We start from the raw sequence: 23,665 nt of genomic DNA on the forward strand, positions 1-23,665 counted from the left end.
GAGAGGGAGAAGCAGAGACAGAGAGAAGCAGAGACAGAGAGAGGGAAGCAGAGACAGAGACAGAGACAGAGACAGAGAGAGGGAAGCAGAGACAGAGACAGAGAGAGGGAGAAGCAGAGACAGAGAGAGGGAAGCAGAGACAGAGAGAGGGAAGCAGAGACAGAGACAGAGACAGAGAGAGGGAAGCAGAGACAGAGAAAGAGAAAAAGAGGGAGAAAGACCACCACCCTCCTCTTTTCTCCTTGTCCGTAACCTCCTGCCATGCTGTCTCCTGCCGCCAAATACGGCACTTCTACGAAGAGAAATTGAGTGACGACACCTATGACAGACTAAAAGGTTTTAGATAAGGGAGAGGAAGTAGAGAGATAAGAAGAAAGGCCCTGAACATGTGTTTTGTTCTGTGGGGATATCTGTTGGGATCAGGCTGTTACTACCTTCAATAGCTGGTGATGAGAGAACAAAAACCTTGAAGGTAAACGTGTATCAGCGTAACTGTTCTGACAAGGTAAAGTTATTACATCTTCGTAAAGGCTGATCCATAGTTTTGTTGTATTTCTACTAATTCAAAAACAGTTGGTTGTATTTGCTCTTGGTTGTCTAAAGCAGGGTAACTCTGATCAAAAATATGAACACTTTAAAACTTCTTACGGATAGGCGGAACAGTCGCGGCAAATTTAAAAAAATGATATAAAAATCAAACTTTCATTAAATCACACATGTAAGATACTCAATTAAAGCTACACTCGTTGTGAATCAAGCCAACATGTCAGATTTTAAAAAGGCTTTTCGGCGAAAGCATAAGAAGCTATTATCTGATGATAGCACAACCAGTAAACAAAGAGGGTAGCATATTTCAATCCTGCAGGCGCTACACAAACCCAGAAATAAAATATAAAACATGCATTACGTTTGACGAGCTTCTTTTGTTGGCAATCCAATTTGTCCCATAAACATCACAATTGGTCCCTTTTGTTCGATTAATTCCGTCCATATATATCCAAATGTCAATTTATAAAGAGCGTTTGATCCAGAAAAAAAACAGCTTCCAAAAAAACGCAACGTCACTACAAAATATTTCAAAACCTGCCTATAAACTTTGCCAAAATATTTCAAACTACTTTTGTAATACAACTTTAGGTATTTTTTAAACGTTAATAATCGATCAAATTGAATACGGGTCTATCTGTGTTCAATTCAGGAAGACAACAAACCAACGCTACTTTTCACGTCTTGCGCAACTCTCAACAGTGTTACCCAGTTCCTGGTTGGCCTACTTCTTCATTGCACAAATGAATAACCTCAACCAAATTCCAAAGGCTGGTGACATCCAGTGGAAGCGGTAGGAACTGAAAACCAGTTCCTAAGAGATATTGTTTGCCAACGAGAACTCACTGAACAAACAGAGACCTAAAAAAAAATACTTTTGAACGGTTAGTCCTCGGGGTTTGGTCTGCTACATAAGTTCTGTTATACTCACAGACATGATTCAAACAGTTTTAGAAACGCCAGAGTGTTTTCTATCCAAATCTACTAATAATATGCATATCTTATATTCTAGGCATGAGTAGCAGGAAGTTGAAATTGGGCACGCTATTTATCCAAAAGTGAAAATGTTGCCCCCTATCCTCAAGAAATGCTGCCCCCTACCGCGCCGAATACCTCTAATCAATCTTCAGTTAACATGGAGGCCACTGTTCACAGTCATCATTTCTTTTATTTATCCAGCATTGATGAACGGAGGTTTGAGAGCTAGCTATTGTGTTGAGTCCTTTGGTCCTTGTGTGAAAAGTGGAGCACTCCAACATAAAAGTTAACACTCTCTAATCCTCTCTGACTTTGTGGAATAAATTACTTTGAAACTCACTATTGGTTAATAAGGCATGCCCCGAGAATATAAAAGCATGTCAGTCTCTCTCTCTCTCTATTTCTCTCTATTCATCTCTCTCTCCCTCGCGCCACTCTCTCTCCTCTCTCTGTCTGTCTCCCTGCCTCTTTCCCTTTGCTCTCTCTTTCTTGCGCTCTCTCTCTTTTTCTCTCTCTCTGTTTCTCACTCTTGCTCACTCTTTCCCTTTCTAAGTCTTCCGTCTTGTTTTGGGAATTGTAAGTCATTTATTTTTGTTCTTAAATTATCTTTCATTATACTCTAATGGTTTTCTCATTTGAAAACTCGCGTGCATAACCACACGTGGATAATAAAACTTTTGGAATATGAAAGAGATGAACATGAGTGAGCAAGGTCAAATATAATGGGTTCCAATTAGGAAGAAAGGAGATATGATTATAGCGCATTTGTTCTCTTCAAAGTTTCCCTCTAAATCTAAACAGAGCAGAGCAGATAGTTCCAGCCCTCATTAAGCTGAAATAAAGGCTTGTCAAAAGTCCGATTGAAACTCATTTCCTTTGTGTTTGTTCTTCTAAATGTAGATTTCCAATTGTGACTTAAAAATCAAATGAATATGAATCCAATACATATTGTCTCACTATTTTGTGCATGTTAATATGGAGTTGGTCCCCCCGTAGCTGCATGTTTTTGATGTGAAGTATGAGCCAAAGATTCATATCAATTTGAATACCTCTTGTTTATCAGGTTTGAACACATCTCTGGTGAAAAACATCAATGAATATTCAAATATGTGAGATTAGAACGGATTACACGTAATTATGTCTCTCGTTTAGACTGTGCTATTGGTTAATCACCATCTGTAGGGACTTTTCCATCTTGTTTATGTCCCGTTTCTGCCAATTCAGAAAGATTAAACATGCACCATATGATTTAAAACATCCATTCCCTCTTTAGTACTTATCCCGTGTGAAATGAATAGATTATAAAAGTATGTCCACTTTTGAGATGAGGTTTAAGAGAGGAAACAGAACAGACCGACAGATGACCGAAAGCAGCATGTGTCCACAGCCTGTTAGTTAAAATGCACTACATGGCCAAAAGTATGTGGACAGCCCTTCAAATTAGTGGATTCAGCTATTTCAGCCAGACCCGTTGCTGACAGGTGTATAAAATTGAGCACACAGCCATGCAATCTCCATAGACAAACATTGGCAGGAGAATAGCCTGTACTGAAGAGCTCAGTGACTTTCAACGTGGCACCGTCATAGAATGTCATGTTTGCAACAAGTCACTTCAACAAATTTCTGTCCTGCTAGAGCTTCCCCGGTCAACTGTAACTGCTGTTATTGTGAAGTGGAAACGTCTAGGAACAACAATGGCTCGGCCGCAAACAATGTTCCCTCAACAACAAAAAATATCACTGAGCCAATTTGGGGTCTGCTGAGCGCAAACTTGAATGTTGTGAAAATTCTGTGCTTCTTCCGGCACGCATTTACTGTGAACACTGAGGCAGTACCCGCTTTAAGTTAGTTTTAACAGTGGCTATTGTGGCTATTTGATCATAATGTAGGCCTACCAGAGTGGCCTACCATAAAAAAACAACGAGGAAAATGCATCCCATAACGTTTTTAACATGGGAATACCGTAGCAGCCAATGTGCGGTGTTCAATGTAATGTAGGCCGACATTCTGAGACTTTTGAAAAACTATGCTGGGCTTGACATTTTCAGACAAGGAGGTGACTGAAAATGTTGTTGTGTTGTTTGATGCAAAATAAAATGCATAATTATTCCCATACTTACAGAAAATCAGACAAATTACGCTACCCTCTGCCTGTTGGCTACTTAGTTTATTCAAGCCTGTCTCAAAATACAACACTGTCCCTTTAAGACAAAAAAAAGCTCTTTACCTGACTCACTTTCCAAAGATGTCTAGAAATGCACACATTTTGTGCTCTTGTAGGAAGCAATCACTCCCGCATTGCTGACTACAAATGATCTATAACTTGACTAATCAAAATGTCCAAAGTAAAGGGCAATGTTGATAGTGTTAATTAACTAAGGGAGGGAAATCTAGAAAGTTGAGTGAAGTTCAATCTCATGCTTCTCTTCGCGCTCTGTGAAGTGATGGGCCACACAGGCTCACAGAACAGGACTGCCGAGTGCTGAAGAGCATGGCGTGTAAAAATTGCCTGTCCTCGGGTGCAACACTCACTATCCACTTCCAAACTGCCTCTGGAAGGAATGTCAGCACAATGACTGTTTGTCGGGAGTTTAATGAAATGGGTTTCCATGGTCGAACAGCCGCATACAAGCCTAAGATCACCATGCGCAACGCCAAGTGTCGGCTTGTGTGGTGTAAAGCTCGCTGCCATTGGACTCTGGAGCAGTGGAAAAGCGTTCCCTGAAGTGATGAATGATGCTTCACCATCTGGCAGTCAGACAGATGAATCTGGGTTTGACGAATGCCAGAAGAACGCTACCTGCTTCAATTCATAGTGCCAACTAAGGCCCCTTTGTTCCAGTGGAGGGAAATATTAACGCTACAGCATACAATGATATTATAAATGATTAGTGCTTCCAACTTTGTGGCAACAGTTTGGGGAAGGCCCTTTCCTGTTTCAGCATGTCAATACCACCATGCACAAAGCGAGGACCTGACAGAAATGGTTGGTTGAGATTGGTGTGGAAGAACTTGACTGGCCTGCACAGAGCCCTGACCTCAACCCCATCGAACACCTTTGGGATGAACTGGAACGTCGACTTCGAGCCAGGCCTAATCGCCCAACATCAGTGCCCAACCTCACAAATCCTCCTGTGGCTGAATGGAAGCAAGACCCCGCAGCAATGTTCCAACATCTAGTGGAAAGCCTTCCCAGGAGAGTGGAGGCTGTTATAGCAGCTAAGGGGGGACCAGCTCCATATTAATGCCCATGGTTTTGTGGTGAGATGTTCGGCCATGTAGTGTACGTCATCATTGTATTGCCTATGTAGACATTTCTCACCACCCCTGCTAAACATAGTAAACACATATTTCCCATGATTTCTCTGTATTGGTTGTCAAAGCGTAGAACTCCACTGAAGTGCAATGAACGTTGTGTCCAACTGAAAAGTGAGATTTTCCAGAACTGCAGCCTATACCCTGGGGCAGCAGGTAGCCTAGTGGTTAGAGCGTTGGACTTGTAACCGAAAAGTTGCAAGATCAAATCCCTGAGCTGACAAGGTACAAATCTGCCGTTCTGCCCCTGAATAAGGCAGTTACCCCCCTAGGCCGTCATTGAAAATGAGAATTTGTTCTTAACTGACTTGTCTAGTTAAATAAAGAAAAAATACAAATAGTACAACTGCATCTGGAGTTTCATTCTGAGCTTCCTTCCTGCATTCAGATGCAGATTATAATATAATGTCCTCACCGTGCATCAGTCACTAGAATGAACGCCTCCCCAGAGGGGGGCGTGTAAAATCAAGAGAAATGGAGAATGTGAAAACAACTTTGATGGAGAATGTGAAAACAACTTTGATGGAGAATGTGAAAACAACTTTGACGTATCCTATGAATCAGGTGACACTTCACAGAGTAAAATATGAATTGAAGTTATCTCACGACCACTGACCACACGATGAACGTACATCAGGACTACTGTTAGATGTTATCATATCAGCCATTTCCTTCGCTGTGATTGGATGTTGTACATGTATGTCTATACCCAAGTCATAGAAAATCAACCACGTGAGACAGACCGTACATTTCTCATTTTTCGGTTTATTGTTGGCATTATGGTGTGTTTGTGTGTAAGACTGTGTGTGTATGTGTGTATGTTAGATTTTACACTGCATGTGTACAACACCTTTCATTATTTGGCCACTTTTTGATTTGTTCTTTTTAATTGACCCTTTTTTGGTTACAATAACACAGAATTACCATGGAATTCAATCTAAATTATTACCACTTTTATTTATAGACATGAATTTCAACTTTCAATATCCAAATGTGAAAAAATTAAATAATCAAACCGGATGAAAACTTGGTTTCACGTGAAAGATAAGGCCATTCTGTTTTCATGGTAAGAATGCCGCCAACCTGTAAGATCCTCCCAAGCCTTCTACAGCACTTTAAGCAGCTTATGGACCTCTGTCTACACACAATAGGAAACCCACCGAATAGATAGCATACCTTCAGAAAAAGTATATATTGATAGATTTATATATAGATTTATATTCATGTTGAAGCTTTTTAAAAGAGTACAGTTAACACTTCTCACACATTATATAAACTACCGAACAGCTTAGAATTCAAAAGCGAAGCCCATCACTGTCCAGACTCACTATGTTGTGAAAAAAAGCAAAAGCAGAACTTTAAAAAATAATAATAATCACAATCTTTCCTTATAAAGTTGAAGTACTGTAGATCTGAGGAGAAGACACCTGACCACACAAACTGAATAGAAAAACAGTCAAGTCTAAAACAGTGGCATTGCATGTAAAATGCACAAAGATCTCCTGTACAACTGGCTTCTGCTGTGAGTATAAACATCTAAAGGGCTCAGTGACGTCGTGGTTCCGTTTCCTGTCTTTTTTTGTTGTTCTTTTTTTCTGTTTTTTCTTTTTCTCTTCTTCTTAAAAGATGTACATTAGTGCTGTAAACAGGCACACACAGATCAGAGAGGAGAGATCCTCGTCCTCCCCACTCGTCCTCCGTTCTCGTCCTCCTCCTCCTCCCTCATTCTCCTCCCCCTCTATTAGTTCTGTTTTCAACTCTGTCTCAGTCCTGCTGAGAGCGGTGGGGTCCTCGTGTAGAGCTGTCTGCCTGTCCGTCTCCCAACCGTGTCTCTCTGTCCGTCCCCACCACTTCCAACCCCTCCAGAGTCCCATAGATAGTAATATCCAAGGCCGCCAGTGTTCCAATAGAATTCCGGAGGGAATGTTGTCCACAGAGTTCCGTGTTCCGTAGGAGGAATGTCAGTCAGACGTGGTACAGCTAAGGAAATGGAACTTGATGCTCTATTTAGTTTTTGTCGTTTTGACTGATTGCGCAAAGTCATGCGGTCTCTGGTATGTCCACGCGAAAGGAGCTAGCGAACCCTTTTCCTCGCTGCAAGCAGAGAACACATGCTGATTAGGGGTCAAGTTTGTCTGCGAGAGAGAATGGATTACAGACAGTGCATCTACAGCAACCTTCATTTATTTACTCAGTGTTGTAAAGACAGTCAATGAAACAAGGTGAGGACGATTAGGAAGCCCTTTCATTCCCTCTCTTGTAGAATCATTTCAATCCGCTCAGTGAAATCACTCATGGATAATGCGTGGGAATATGGGTCTGCGTCTCTGAATATATTGCACGCCCAATTTATTTAGGATAGCAAGAATGAGTCTTAACTCAAAATGGGCCATGGCTGACATAGGAACAAATGGAGCTACCCCCCTCCCCTCACCCCATGACAGCTTAACAATCCCCCAGCTAGCAGCGGCTCTATGTCATCTCTGTTTGATCAGGGTAATGACCGGCCCGGTATCCGCCACAGGGCCCTGCCTGGGCCGCCGTCTCTGGCTACAAGGGGCTCTGTGTGTCCGGATGACTTTATCAGATTAGGGAAAGACACAGCCTCTTAGTGTCATGAGACTATCCCCCCTGTGCCCACCTGTTATCCCCTTACCAGACCCCCCTAACAGACATCCTCTAAACAAGGAATGTCTTGTGGTGATTAACTCTACGACCATGTTTAGTCGGTGAGACAGAGAGAGAGGAGGAGGAGGGGGTTTAGATAGAGAGGACGGTGCCATCTTTATCTTTATGGAGTCTCTACATCATCTGTATTCATCAGAGGTAGTGCTTTGATACAAATATAAATGCTGGTATGACTGTCAAATGTTTTCCCTTCTGCCGCCTGCCGCGGCTGTGTATTGCGGTAGTAGGTGAGACAGCGTGACTCCGGCAGTTTCAACATTTTGAGCGTGCTGTGTCGAGAGATGAAAGAAACGGGGAACACTGAAGGCGGCGCTTGACAAAATTATAATTAAGCATTATCACCAAATTGCAGTGATGAGTATGCTGCTCTTTCTGCCCTTTCAAAAGGGAGTTTCGAAAACAGAAATTCCTTATGGAAATAGGCCTCTTCTTCCATCTGCTTTCCTCAATTATCTAAAACGGTTTTAATCCTAGGAGCTAGAGTAAAACCATCAGATGAATACGAACGAGAGGGTAATCTCTTAGCCTCTATTCTTTTAAACAGATTAAAAAACACTCATTTTTTCCCCCATTCCCTTTCTGAACGAGGGAAGCAGCTTGTACGCGAACACATCCATCTCCCCATAATGAGACAGAGCTGTACACCACGTCAACGTCTCAGCGATGTCACAGCTCTCTTATGGATCCCAAACTGTACTCGAATTGATCATGGCACATTTCATTCAGAAAGGCACATAGATGGGGCTGCTGGTGGTGGAAGGAAGGAGTGACATTGATATGGAAGACTGTGTCGGAGGATGAGATCGCCACAGATAGAGAGAGTGATAATGAGGATGTGTGAAAGAGGAAGAGAGCGAACTAGTTCAAGTCTGACAACGGGGGGGTGAATTAGATGGGTCAGTGGACTTGAAAGAATTTCATGGCACTTCGAGCCAATGGGGGAACAATGCGAATTGGTATTTTTTTTTCTTTTTTTTGTATTGTTCAAGTCAATGGTCAGATCAGGGTCGACTGGTTGAGAGAGTGGAGCAGGGCGGGTTAGCTACAGAGCTGCCGTGCAAATCGGATACTCACTCAAATAGGCAGGTTTGTAAGGCGCTCGCGTGCTAGACAGAAGCGCCTCAAACTCTTTCCTCTCTACTGCGGCTTGGTTGGCGTGGGTGGCATGGTGGTGGCTGAGGTGGAGGTGGTTTTTGTGGTGGTTTTGGTAGTGGTTTTGGTAGAGGTGGCTGAGGGGCGTCTCTTTGCCAAAGGTGGAGAATGACTTATCGCCCGTTTGCTCTTGGCTTTCAAATACCTCAGTGTCGGGCACGGAGTCCATGCCTGGCACGTGCAGGTTGCTGCGGTAGTCTGCCGCCTGGCGCCCGTCGGAGGGCATCCAGCAGCGGTCGGAGTGGCCCAGAGCCTTGCACTCCTCTGTGCAGTTAGAGAAGAGATCAGCGCCTGGGAAGTGAGGGAGGAGAGAAGAGGGGGGAGGGAGGGAGAGTGGAGAGATAGGGGTCATAAAGGGGTCACATTCATATTCAAACAAGGTAAAAAAAAGCAAGCAGGAGAAACAAGCGCACACACACACACACACACAAACACACACACACACACAAACACAAACACAAGCTGCTCAGATCTCTTATTCCTCGTCACATGGTTCTCTCCTTCACCATATGAGATCAAAGCCAGCCCTCCCCCCGTCTAATGAAACAGCAGTGCACGTGGTGAGAGATAAACTCTCAGCCTCGCTGCACAGCAAAAACACCCTAGGAAGCCCAGCATGCACAGGGAAAGGTCAGAAGGTCTTTCTACCCGCGTCTTTCTACCGACACACTAGAGAGAGTCAAGCAAAAACAGCCCTTTGGGAAAAGCAACCAGGACTTCTAAAATACACAGTAAAGTTGTACATGCAATACAACATACTTCAAGTCCTAAGAGGGACACGTATTCATGTATTATGTACGATGTGTGTTGTATTTTGTATTTGTTTCAATTGCCATTTGGAAATAGAGAAACAGGCTAAATTCATTGAATCATTGGCTGAGTTTGGAGGTTGAGAGGTCAGTAAAGGGTTAGTGTTTTCATGTCCCTCTGTGGTCGTTTCTCTCTCTCTCTCTCTCTCTCTCTCTCTCTCTCTCTGTGATCTCTCAGCAGGTCTGCCTGTTCACGCTGAGTGAGAGACGTGTTTATAACCATTAACACCACACTACTAGACTCTCAGAGCTTATTGTGACCAAGGTATTGGATCATGGAAACCACGGGCTCAAAATGATTGGAATACCTTGGTTATTCACATCCTTTCAAACTGGCCATGCAATTACATCCAATGAATGATTTCAAGATCAACAACTGTTGAAATAAACCCGAGTTCATCAGCATTCTGTCAAAGGGGGAGTTCATTCTGAGGTTATTCTTCATGAATGTGCAAGTGAGCCCATGAATAATGAATCAAATCAATGTATGATTCAATTCGGATAGATATTTTGGGATTAAGCAAAACCAGGGTTTTTCCAAACTTAATCTGTATCAGTCGTAGTCCATGGTTTAGTCTACGTTTTTAAGTCAAACATACTGTAAGTCCTTTGTTGTGTGTGTCTGAGTAAAACCCAAACTGCTCACCAACAGTATCCTCAGTTAATCCTATGATATAGACTGATTAGGCTTCAGACTGCTGTGTGTGTGTGTGTGTGTGCGTGCGTGCGTGCGTGTGTGTGTGTGTGTGTGTGTGTGTGTGTGTGTGTGTGTGTGTGTGTGTGCGTGTGTGTGTGTGCGCGCGTGCGTGCGTTTCCACGGGTCAGCATAGGGAGAATTTGCTGTTACAAAGAGGATTAATTTGGCTCGGCGCCGTTAACCTCTTGGGGAAACCGCCGAGGTTCCTAACGAGAGAGTTTGTTATTAAATATTAACAAACATCCATAAATAAACCATCACGTTGAGTGTCAGGACAGAAAGTTAAGTTTGTCCTATGGCATTATGTATCTACTAATAGAGACTCTATAGGCAATAGATCAATGAGTGGTTTCGGAGACACTTTATCTGGACAGTCCATCTGTAGATGCTCTACACACTATCAGTAACACTTCAACTAACTATCTACTAACCCTGACCTTAACCCTTATCCTAACCCTAACCCTAAACGTAACCATAACCCTTATTCTAAACCTAACCCTAATCCTAACCTTAGCCGGAAGTTGCTTATCAACCGATAGTATGTTGTTAGTATGATAACCTGTAGAGAATCTACAGAGGGACTATCCAGACTCTCAAAATAGTGTGGCCGCGTTTTCTACCATACATTTACCCCTCATTTCAACAAGTGGTACCTGCACTTCTTTAGATATTCACCAAAGCAATGTAACAATAACCTCTGACCCTGGATACTGAACATATTTCCATATCCAACAATCACACGACGAGGCTTTTGAATATGAATTTCTTTAGCATTTTAAATAGGGCCCGTGCCCTGGCATTTAGAGTCTGGAGAAGTGATAAGGGACACACACACACACACACACACTCCGGGGGAAACGTCTCTGCTACAAAGCCAGATCAAGACTTTTTGATATTTCTTGACATTTTCGTAAATGAGATGTTCCCTGAGGCACATTAGGTGTATCTTCAGAAGAAAGAAAGTACGAAAGGAAAAACACCACTGTGTATCGAATTGACCTGTCCTCATAAAGCTGAAGGTTTATTAAAAGATGTGAATGAATATCCACATTATTTCTGGGCCGTAGTACTTTAACGATTTTACCGATCAAACATGAGAAAAGAATTACAGCCCCAGTCGAAGGCTATATAGTACATCAGTCTGACTTTAATATGCACTGAAAGCACTGTGTCAACACGTCTCTCTCTCCCTTATTCAGAGAGAGAGAGACAGAGAGAGAGAGAGAGAGAGAGAGAGAGAGAGAGAGAGCGAGAGAGAGAGAGAGAGAGAGAGAGAGAGAGAGAGAGAGAGAAAGAGAGAGAGAGAGAAATTAAGATTGTTCAAGGGAGAGAGACTGTCTGTAAATGCACTGACCCCCTACTTTATTGTGTACGTCTGTATCTTCAGATTGTGCATGGCTCTCGAGCAGGGCAAACAGCACTCTTGATAATAACCTTCATTTGGTAATTGGTATGCAGAGGTCTGAAAATGAATTACTGATCAGCGAGCTGTTACCACAGCGATAACGTGAACCGCAGGCCTAAGGAGGGATTCGCCACGGCAACTGGGGGAATGGGGAGGGGGAAAGATGGAGAGGGGGATAGTGAGGTGGGAAGGAATGCCAATTGCAAAGTTCCAAAACAGTATAGTGACAATGTATCCATAATAACAGTATATATAAGATAGGCTATGTCATCTCTGAGACCAGAATAGTACTCCACTTAGTCCATATCAACAAACCTTTATTCACCTAAATGATCACCATTTTCAATGACAATCACAGTGCTACAGTTGCCCTATGGTTCACCCTGTCCTCATTCAATTTGGGAATGTTTCCATGGAAAATAAAACATGTAAATTAAGAAAAACCATGAGGTTTTGACATGTCAGCAAACTCAATTATCACTTATCAAACAAGCGCGCGATTTCCAAGTGTTGTGCAAGCAGACGATGCTAAGCCACGCTATCAATTATCCTAATCAAACAAAGACTCAATGCACAGCAATTAATCTCTTTAAAGACATTAAGCTCTGCGATAATTCCATAACAAAGCAACAGTAGCCTATTGCCATACAAGGATACTCAAAGTCAAAAGGAAAGACAGCAAAGTCCACTCAGTAGCACGCCATGGAGTCAACACTTAGCATTTGGGAGTCTGGTCAAGCCAGACATGAAGTAAATAAGGGTTCTATGAATAAGGAAGTATAGCTCCTGTAGTCTCTGTATCGAAGAAGCTAATACAAGCATGTAGCGTCTAATATGGCTAAAACGTATGTAGACGTCAACCACCTAAACAAATGCCTTTTTGGTTGAACATCAAAAGGTGTTCAATCTGAGAAGTGACTTTGTATAGAAGTCCAAAAGCTAACCAGATACAGCTTTAAAAGAAGAGTAGGCTCAATTAAACAGGGTGCTTCCTTAAAAACGTCTGTGTATATCCACAGGCTTACAATAGTGCCGTTATTATTTCTAGACATGGCTCGTTTCGCATGGTGTTGGTTCACCCTCTGGGCTGACCATGTTGCTATCCAAAAAAACATAGGCATTGACCCACACACACACACACGCGCGCGCGCGCGGCTGGACCAAAGCAATCCCACGGATTAATGAAGACATAACGGACTTCATAGCTGAGAAGACCAATTGTAAAAACCCGGTATGTGATCCTTTAGGTAGAGTAGAAAAAAGCTGACGGGCAATCAGGAATGCGGGTCAGTGCGGTGGTAGGGGCCTAGGGCGGGCGGCAGCACCCAGCGCAGTCAATTAATGAATCGTTTGTTTGTCTGCGCCCGCAATTTATTTGGTCCCGTTCCCATATCACACCGCACCGCTCAATGACAAGCCAACCGGTCCTCGTTATGAATTCCGTCACGTTTCCGTCACGTGGTCCCTAGCAGCGGGCCCACCCTTATTAACGACCTTGCATTTTTACTAACAACAGGCTTAAATCGTCATTGTCTCAAAACATTAACGAGATTGAGCTACAGCCAGGAGAGCGAATTCACGTGTTCACAGGACGACTAAAATGTACGAAAAACAGCCCACTATTATAGTTGTCTAACCCAGAAGAGTTAGAAAAACACTATAGGCAATATTTCATTAAGTCCTAGGCACATGTTCAATATCTGAGATGGACAGAATGAGTATGACACGACTAGTCTGGAACCCTGAAAGCAGCCGATATTCGCGCAGCTCATAATGAGTCGCTTACATTTCAGCACCACAATGGGAAGAGAGCAGTGTTGTTATCAGAGAAACTGCAGCCCCGGGAGCTGGATGACGAAAGAGCAACAAGCCGCACAACCAGCAAAGAACTAACTAACAAGGGGACGGTGGTGGATGAACTTACCGGTAGAGTGACCTCGATTGGTGGCGTCATGGTCACTGTCGCCCTGTTCGCTGTCACCGTGACCACTGTCTTTCGAGCTAACGAGATCCGCTTCTTGGAAAGCCGAACTAGGCACAGAATAGTGGAAGAAGAAAGAACATTGAAGTGTATTGATGATAGTGGTAGGCCTGATTTATTTTCAAACCTATGTAAAAAAATAATACAAATACAAAGTTGTCAAAAAATTTGCGCAATGTCAATATCACAATCTTCATCGTCATCATAATTCATTATCCTGCACTTCATTATCATCATACTTGATTGGGACTGTATTGCCAGGTGGACAGCGCCAGAATGGAAACCATTCCTAGGTATTGAGTCTTGGTGGCATGCTTCTGTGGTTGGTAGAGTCCCTCCCCTCTGGCATTGAATGGCCACTCTAAACAACACTCTCAATCACATCACTAGCAGGGCACCAGGCATGCGTGCTAGTGCTCCTTACCTGTTCACACGCCGAGGTCTATCCACCAGGTAACTGAGTTCCGCTCGCTGATGTTTGGTCTGAAAGAGATAGGCGGGACATTCCTGTATTTGAGGCTTGGTGGTATTTGATAATCAAAACAGGATGTTCATGAGAACACAAAGTAACAACAATTACACCTGGTAAAGGGAAAGAGGGATACCTAGTCAATTGTTCAACAACATGTATTCAACTGAAATGCGTCTTCCGCATTTAGCCCAACCCCTCGGAATCAGAGAGGAATATATTATATCTTATTGATATTTGATGTTAGATTTGAAGTGATGTTCTCATCTAGGCCTATATTTTGAGAGGTGCCGTTTTAGGCCTCCTACCCGAGAGCATAGATAGATATACCTACTGCCAGGGAGAAAATTAAGTGGTGCACCTATTCAGGCTGGCGCAACTATAGACGGATCTTTGTTTTAGTGCGACTCAGCACGATCGTGACTGGTGTGCGTAATGTGTGTGTTCTCACAGGGGACATGGTCATTGCGCAGACAACAGAAACACAGAAACACACACACACACACCAGCCTTCAAGGCACCCATATATTAGCCTCATTTATGCTTATCTTATTCCAAACCCAGCCTACTTCAAAATCACTTCTGAGCAGAACATAAACATGCAATCATTACTATTGCATTGATAATCTATCTCCCGCAGGACTGCCAACCGCAACATGTCAGCAACGAGCAATCATGTTCGGTTGAATTGCCGATCCGGAAATTAATGGCAGGATATGCAGGATTATGTATTATGAAAAATAACAAACATATTTGTAGAGGACTCTGTTTAAACAAGGGGGTGATGCAACATACAGGAAGTTATCGTCATTTTTAGGGATGCTTAATTAAATAAATTCCCTGGCAATGCGTAATGCATCTTATTTTTTATTACATTTTATCTACCTACTAATAGCAGCAGTGAGAATGTTTTTAAACAAGCATATGTTTGCGGTTATCTCAATCTATATGCAATATACTGAAAGCAATTACATGCTGTGGGTTTTGGGGGGTTCGAAGGTATGAGAGGACTCTTACCTCGCTTGATAAAATGCTGCCGTTTGATATGATGTCAGGTTGCTGGTCAGTGTACCCTGTCACTATGGCCCCGCACGGGTTGTGTTCGGTGTCTGTGCTCCTAGATGGGCTACACGGCTTTAGGAACATGAGGTCGGTTTTGGCAGACTCCGGAGTCAGACATACCTGGTAGCAATAGTTCTGGTTTTGGTGGTGAGAGCCGAAGCTCCCGGACTCTTCCACTGGCACCTGGGCTGTACCGGCCCCGGTGACGTTGGCGCTCTGCACCAGCATGATATCAGACTTGCTGAGCTTTTTCTTGCGGGCTCGCGCATGCCTGCTGCAGCATGTTGCGCACCCGAGGCAACAATCACTGGTGAGGCACGTGTAGATATTTAGCTTTTTGTCCTTCTGGCAGCGCACCGCCAGCACGATCATAGCCAGCAGGAAGATGAAGGAGACAGAACCCAGGGCGATGATGAGGATGAGGGTGAGGTCCAGAGTGGTCTCCTTGGACTTGGCGGTGCCCCTCTCCCGGTGGTCCTCCACCACGCTGTCCACCAGCACCACGAACACACTGGCGGTGGAGGAGAGGGGTGGCTGGCCGTGGTCCCTCACCTCTATCAACAGGTCATACATCTGGTTAGGGTCCCGCTTGGTTGAGACGCGCCGGGCAGTGCGCAGCTCTCCTGTCCTCCAGTCCATACGGAACATGCCGTTCTCGTTCCCCCTCTGGATGCTGTAGGAGAGCCGTGCGTTCTCGCCGTCATCTGCGTCCATGGCGACGATACGGGTCACCAGGTAGCCAGGCTCTGCGGAGCGGGGCAGCGGCTCTCTCGCAGTGCCATTTTTACCCAGAGGAGCAATGACTGAGGGAGGGTTGTCATTCTGGTCTACGATGATCACTTTGACCGTGGCGTTCGAGGAGAGCTCGGGGCTACCTGCATCTTTCGCCTTAACCATGAAAGTGAAGTCTTTAAGCTGCTCGTAATCGAATGATCTGAGTGCGTAAAGGTAGCCCGTTTCCTCATTGATTGACACATATGTTTTGACAGACATACCCTGAATATCACAATCCATTATGGAGTAACTAATGAGAGCGTTCTGTCCAACGTCTGGGTCCAGAGCGGTCACAGCGTGGATATAAGCACCTGGCACATTGTTTTCAGTCACATACACATCATATATGGGCTGCGTAAACGTTGGCGCATTGTCATTTTCATCCGAGACTTGCACTTTGATTGATTTACTGGTTGCGAGGGAAGGGGTCCCTGTATCCTTGGCAACTACAGTCACTGAATAAGAGTCGGCATTCTCCCTATTTAGAGGTCCGTCTGTTACAATGGTGAAATAGTTCCTGAAGGAGGGTTTGAGTTTGAACGGGACATCGCCGAGGATTTCCACATGAATCTTTCCGTTTTCCTCGGCATCTTTGTCCGTCACGCTCAGCAGGGCTATAACGGTTCCTGGGGCTGCCCTCTCGCTCACCGACTCAGTCACGGTGCTAAAGGTGATCTCAGGAGCATTGTCATTTACGTCTGTCACTTTCACCAGGACTTTACAGTGTGCAGCCACGGCATTGGGTCCAAGATCTTTCGCCTGAACGAATATTTGATATAAACTGCTCTCCTCAAAATCCACCTCACCGCACACCTCGATGCGTCCAGTGCGCGCATCTATGGCGAACAGATCCTTGACGCGGCTGGATATGTGGTTGCTGAATGAATACACTATCTCCCCGTTCTGCCCCTCGTCCAAGTCGGTGGCGTTCAGTTGGATAACGAGGGTCCCCACCGGTGCGTTCTCCTGAAGGCTCACCGAATACACCGGCTGGTCAAACACGGGCACGTTGTCGTTAGAATCCAGCACTTTGACCACCAGCAGAGCAGTGCCTGTCCGTGGAGGCTGCCCCCCGTCCACCGCAGTTAGCACGTACCTGTGGGCCGCCTGCTGCTCCCTGTCCAGCGGCTTCTCCAGCACCAGCTCTGCGAATTTGTTCCCGTCGGTCTGCGTCTGCACATCCAGGTAGAAGTAGTTATTGGTGGTGATGTCGTACGTGCGCAGCGCATTGGAGCCCACGTCCGGATCGAATGCACTCTCAAGAGGGAACCGGGTACCGGGGGTAGCGCTCTCTGAAATCTCCACGGTGATGTCGGTCTCGGGGAAGCTGGGCGGATTGTCATTTATATCCACGACCTCTATCTCCACGCGGAACAGCTCGAGTGGGTTCTCCAGAAACACTTCAAGGTGTAATAGGCAGCTGGCACTCTGCTTACAGATCTGCTCCCGGTCTATTCTTTCGTTGACGAACAGAATCCCGTTCTCCATGTTCACTTCCAGGTACGGCGTCCGCGAGCTAGGCACCACCTGGAAGCGCCGCGAGGCGATTTTGGTCATGTCCAGTCCAAGGTCCTCGGCGATATTCCCCACGAAGGTGCCGTGATCCGCCTCCTCCGGCACAGAGTAGCGTATCTGCGAGACCACTCCATTCGTAATACACAGAAGAAGGAATAGCACAATCATCGCCAAAGAACAAGTGTACTTTGGAAAAAAATCTTATCCTTTTTTATTTAACGCGTCAATTCCCATTACCATTAGTCCAAGGAAAGTCCCCAAAATGTATAAGGCTTTTGGGAGAAAAAAATGTGTATTTTAGTAGTCCCGTCTACCGTGGACCATCTTGTTTGTGATGGTTAATGCAGGTCTGATTACACCCAAAAGCCTGTCTTCACTGCCAAATCAACAAGCTCTGGGCTACTTCAGACGCGTCCGTTTATGGCAGCAGTGCACATTCCAATGATGTGGAGTGCTATTTAAGTGATGAGGAGATTCCTCTAAATGCATATATCAAGTTTAAAACATCATAATCCGTACCATGCACGTAATCGATGGATTTTGTCATGAGCTTTTTCTAATTATGCCTATTCTCAAACAGTCACTGACTTTCTCTCTCTCAGTGATATCTGCTCCCTATAGCGCACACACTGCTGCGGTCTCCTCTCCGACAACTGAATGCTGTTCACTCAACTATTCGCTTTTTTCCGCAGCGCACCTACTCTAGCAGCCAACGGGATTTTCGGGCACCAGCAGAGCTCACTCCCGATTGGACGTTTGGGACGTCTGTTAACAGTGGACAGCGCTCTATGTGATGTGACGCTCCCCGCCTAGTTGCTGGTTCGAGCTGAATACCTAACGAGGAAGATACATTTGAAAGAGGGGAGGAAGTTTGGGGTTTTATTGTTTTTAACAAAACCACAACGCACCATTTCTTGTTTTGTAGGAAAACGGAACACAATAATTAATAATTAGATGATTGTCATTGATTGGTGTGTAGACTATTTGTTTGACGATAATGCATGGACATTCGAGATGAATAGGCCAGATATCCGTCAATCACGTATATTCTGATGAGGTTTGTACGCACCCCAGTGTGAGTATTCCTCATGCAGCCAACAGCCTACTCCTTTTAAACTGCGCTCACACTAAACAGGGATACTTGTTTGCAATATTTCTGAGCCTCTATCGACACAAGGTGTAAACCACAGACCTTACGCGTCCCCTAGCGGCCAAGAGAGTAACATCAAATACAGTTCACCGGTTCAAATCTCGCCAAGTATGACATAGGTTACACATATCTTATTTTCCTTTTTGTGTGTTGTTTCCTTTGTTACGACGTGCTGATAAAGCTGGATGAAAAAATCCCACATCACCGGAGCTGTCCATGACGTCAAACAGTAGCAAAACGCACATTCACAGGCAAGACATACCAAGAAAGTGATTCATACACAAGACAAATATATTGTAACTTAAGTGGATTCTGGCCTTGAATAGTGCACATGCTTCATCTAAAGTGTAGTGCATTATTAGGTGATCAATGTAGGAATTCTATTGCAATCGTATATAATCTAATGAAGAAGAAAAAAGAACAAGGCCGTATAGATGCTAATGTTATAGAGTATGTACACTGGCCTGGATGGACTGAATGGAGTGCTATGTCTGAGATCTAACTTTAGAGTGCCCATTGTGGTGAGTGGTACACTGATGACACATCACATATAGTCAGGAATTGGTTACTATTCTGGATGTACTTTAACTTCCAATGGAATCAAATGGATTCATCCCAATACTCTTACACAACAGCCCTTTCCTGTGTGTTTTTATTTGCTATCACTGATTTGAAAGGACTTGATAGATTGCTGGCAGTCTATGGGTCTCTCTCTCTCTCTCTCTCTCTCTCTCTCTCTCTCTCTCTCTCTCTCTCTCTCTCTCTCTCTCTCTCTCTCTCTCTCTCTCTCTCTCTCTCTCTCTCTCTCTCTCTCTCTCTCTCTCTCTCTCTCTCTCTCTCTCTGTCTCTCTCTCTCTCTCTCTCTCTCTGTCTTTCTCTCTCTCATATAAAGCCCTCATAAATATGTCATATAAAAGTATTCCTTGCCTGGTCCTCAGAGGTCTGTGTTTCTAAGGATTGTACTGGAAAACAGCTAATGATGATCTGAGCTCATTTTTGTATTTCTCCCTCCTATGTTTTAAGGTTAGGAATGTGGCAGGGTAAGCTGATCATAGATCTGTGCCTGTGGGCTGATTCCACCCAGAGCCAAGTGTTCAGTGGGCATGGAGTGATGAACACAGGTGATAAGAGGAGGAACCCTGTTTAGGCTGCCAGAGACCAAGAGCTCCCCCTAGTGAGCAACGACGCCACTACACCCTTTCTCCCCCTTTTGCACTACTTCCTCTTATCCTCGTTGATCCAAAAAGGGGACATTTCAGATTTCCTGCATGGGCTCCAGCAAAGGAAAGTACCACACATTTTAGCAGGCAATTGGCAATTGCAAATCACAATATGCCACGGGAGGGTCAACATCAGTTGCATCCAAGAGAAGATTTTCTCCTAAGTAACATCAAACCAGGAGAGTTTATCCGATGTGCTGCTTTACTGTACACTCTCATAGCCAGGGGAGAGCGCCACAAGGGTGTGTGTCCGGGGGGACTCCAATCATATTTTAGGACATTTACTGATTTGAATATAAATCTGATTATCTCTTCCTCTCTCTCTGCTCATAGGAATGGAAGGCAAAGCCTCTCTCCTCAAACAGTGTTTCATGGTCGGAAAATAACCTCAACTGTCTTGTCAATGGCTCCTGTTCAATGTTGAGGATGTGCTACTTTAACAGCATGTGGCTTTCTACCTTTGAAGAAACAGCTGGCTGACAGTGGGGTGATTGTTGCCTTTCTCAACAGATATCCACTCCACTGATATTCATTGACTTGCTTTCTTCGTCGGCTGTGTAAGACACAATACAGAAAAATTGCTTTTTTACTGCCACTAGTTTCTAAGAAACCATTGTTTGTGCAGTAGCTGAGCCGTGCTCAATCCACCACTCCCTACAGACTACGACATACAACACAATCCACCACTCCCTATGGGCTACAACATACAACACAATCCACAACTCCCTACGGGCTACAACATACAACACAATCCACCACCCCTTACAGACTACGACATACAACACAATCCACCACTCCCTACAGGCGTCAAGATATGCAGCACAACCAGAGAACCAGGACGGAGGAGAGCCGCATGTGGTTACAATGTTTGATGGCCACGTGTGTCAGCTTCACTCACTCACTGCCTGCCTGCCTGCCTGTCCCGCTCCCCTCATTTCATACTGAGGCCTCTCTCTCTCTCTCTCTCTCTCTCTCTCTCTCTCTCTCTCTCTCTCTCTCTCTCTCTCTCTCTCTCTCTCTCTCTCTCTCTCTCCCCAGGGGCTCAAGGCCCATATTGGTTTCACTGTCTGTCTGTCTGATGGAGGAAAGTGGGGCTTTTAGTCAGCTCGTCCTAGTGTTTGAGTGTGTGACAGGCAACATTCTGGTCACTTGTATATGTATGTGTCTGTGTGTGCCTGTTGTGTATGTGAATGCGAGTGTGTTTATTAGCAAAGGAGGGATAGGGGGAGAGAGGGGAGTGGAAATAAAGAAAAAGTGTGATATTTTATGACAGTAGGAATTTTGTTTTAAAATAAAAAGGACCCCTGTTTAAAAATGTAAATGCCTCTTCTGGGAACCGGCTTGTCGTCAGAATGTCTTGTAATGGGAAGGTGGCTGCATGAGCGAAGGTATAAGGTGTCCCAAGGAAACACGGGAAAGACTTTTAGAGTTCACAGACAATGCAGTTGGTTCCTACGTCACTTTATGGTCAGTGTGCTCACTGTACTGGAGTGGCAGTGTTTAATCTCCATAAGGACAGTCTTAAGGGGAGGTTGAGGGCTCTGACTTCATATCTTAGTGTTAAAGGACAAGTGTGTTCAAAAACCAGATTTCCCTGTGTTTTATAAATATTTCCACACTATGAGGTTGCAATAATACTATGAAATGGGATGGAGTTATGGCCTGCCTGGTGACATCGACAGGCGGTAAATTAGTTTGCCAATAACATCTCGTTTTCAGTTTTCCACACCAGTCTCACACCAATCCCAGACAATCCTAGAACAATTCTTACTTTAGATATGTTTCTTTGCTAAGAAGCTATTTTAGTTCATTTTGACCATTTTAATAATAAAAAATAAAAAGAGTAGGTACTTAAATAACCCTCTAGGGTCTAAGCCCTGTCTAAGCCGGGGGAGGGGGTTCTAACATCTGGAATTGTTTTAATATGGTTATACCAAGGACCATTGAGCTATTTGATTTGGAATTTAAGACCCCTTAATATATATAGTATCAGTCAAAAGTTTGAACACACCTACTCATTCAAGGGTTTTTCTTTATTTTTACTATTTTCTACATTGTTGTGAAGACATCAAAACCATGAAATAACACATATGGAATCATGTAGTAACCAAAAAAGTGTTAAACAAATCAACATATATTTTATATTTGAGTTTTTTCAAAGTAGTAACCCTGCCTTGATGACAGATTTGCACACACTTGGCATTCTCTCAACCAGCTTCATGAGGTAGTCACCTGGAATACATTTTAAATTAACGATTGTGTCTTGTTTAAAGTAAATTTGTGGAATTTCTTTCCTTCTTAATGCGTTTGAGCCAATCAGTTGTGCTGTTAAAAGGTAGGGGTGGTATAGAGAAGATAGCTACCTATTTGGTAAAACAATTGGCTCGGGAGATGCCAAGTTGGAGTCATGTGTCCTCGGAAACATGACCCACCAAACCACGCTTCTTAACACTCGCTTGCTTAACCCAGAAGTCAGCTGCACCAATGTGTTGGAGGAAATACCGTTCAACTAACGATCGCAGTCAGCATGCAGGCGCCCGGCTCACCAAAAGGAGTCAATAGAGTACGATGAGTCAAGTAAAGCCCCCCTGGTCAAACCCTACCTTAACTATACAACGCTGGGCCAATTCTGCGCCGCCCTATTAGACTCCCGCTCACGGCCTGGAATGACACAGCCTGGGATCTAACCCCAATGCAGTACCTTAGACACCTGCGCCACTCGGGAGGCCCATTTTTTAAACATTGAATTTAGCATTAATGCTATTAGCCAATAGAAACACATTAAATAACAGCTTCACTACATGGAACAACAGAAAGTCCCCAAAAATTAAAAATAAGTTTGTTCTGAAGTGTCTGTCCCATATCTGAGAGGTAAAAGAAAGATCAGGAAAATACTTGTATTTATCCCCTTATTTTAGGCACTAATCTATCTACATATATACTTCCATGTATACTTGGTACCAGGGAGCTTCAGACAAGTCCTGTGAGTCTTGTGGGCATCCTAGAGCAAAACGGATCATATCATTGTGTTTGTGAGAGTCTCCAATTGGGTTGGCCAAACCGATATTGGCAAATTCATTTTTTTATTTAACTTGGCAAGTCAGTTAAGAACAAATTCTTATTTACAGTCGGCATTCCAATTCACCCCAAAGGTGTTCAATGGGGTAGAGGTCAGAGCTCAGTGCAGGCCAGTCAAGTTCTTCCACACCAATCTCGAAAACCATTTCTGTTCTTTTTGCACGGGGGCATTGTCATGCTGAACAGGAAAGGGCCTTCCCCAAACTGTTGCCACAAAGTTGAAAGCACAGAATTGTCTACCATGTCATATGCTGTAGTGTTAATATTTCCTTTCACTGGAACTAAGGGCCTAGTCCGAACCATGAAGAACAGCCCCAGACCATTATTCCTCCTCCACCAAACTTTACAGTTGGCACTACGCATTTGGGCAGGTAGCGTTCTCCTGGCATCCACCAAACCAAGATTTGTCAGTCGGACTGCTTCGCTGCTGAGCCGTTTTTGCTCCTAGACTTTTCCACTTCACAATAACAGCACTTACAGTTGACCGGGTCAGCTCTAGCAGGGCAGAAATTTGACATACTGACTTGTTGGAAAGGTGGCATCCTATGACGGTGCCACGTTGAAAGTCACTGAGCTCTTCAGTAAGGCCTTTCCACTGCCCATGTTTGTTCATGGAGATTGCATGGCTGTGTGCTCGATTTTATACACCTGTCAGCAACGGGTGAGGCTGAAATGGCCGAATCCACTCATTTGAAGGGGTGTCGACATACCTTTGTATATATAGTGTATCTCTAGCTTAAACAGACAGATTTTGATGTGGATGTTTTGTATGTTAATTCAATTTCCATTGGGCTGCGGACATTGTAGGCTAAGGTGCCATTGTTAC

At 44.2% G+C, this 23,665-nt stretch overlaps 1 protein-coding gene across 3 annotated transcripts; it reads right to left on the reverse strand.

The window, feature by feature from the left end:
• Nucleotides 1-5,584: 5,584 nt before the first annotated feature.
• On the reverse strand, nucleotides 5,585-18,073 carry LOC118363486 (protocadherin-10-like). Of its 3 annotated transcripts, none has more exons than XM_052488359.1 (5): nucleotides 15,223-18,073; nucleotides 13,996-14,054; nucleotides 13,515-13,621; nucleotides 8,602-8,970; nucleotides 5,585-6,933 (listed from the first exon to the last, which is right to left on the reverse strand). In XM_052488359.1, the coding sequence occupies exons 1-5, from the start codon at nucleotides 17,557-17,559 to the stop codon at nucleotides 6,914-6,916; spliced, it is 2,892 nt and encodes a 963-aa protein (XP_052344319.1). In that variant the 5' UTR covers nucleotides 17,560-18,073; the 3' UTR covers nucleotides 5,585-6,913. The 3 variants fall into 3 exon arrangements, with proteins under 3 accessions (XP_052344319.1, XP_052344318.1, XP_035600287.2); XM_052488358.1 differs by having other exon boundaries at nucleotides 15,058-18,073; XM_035744394.2 differs by having other exon boundaries at nucleotides 8,825-8,970; nucleotides 15,058-18,072.
• Between the last annotated feature and the right edge of the window lie 5,592 nt (nucleotides 18,074-23,665).

This window comes from Oncorhynchus keta, chromosome 30 (genome assembly GCF_023373465.1).
Source record: "Oncorhynchus keta strain PuntledgeMale-10-30-2019 chromosome 30, Oket_V2, whole genome shotgun sequence".
Classification (NCBI taxonomy): Eukaryota; Metazoa; Chordata; class Actinopteri; order Salmoniformes; family Salmonidae; genus Oncorhynchus; species Oncorhynchus keta.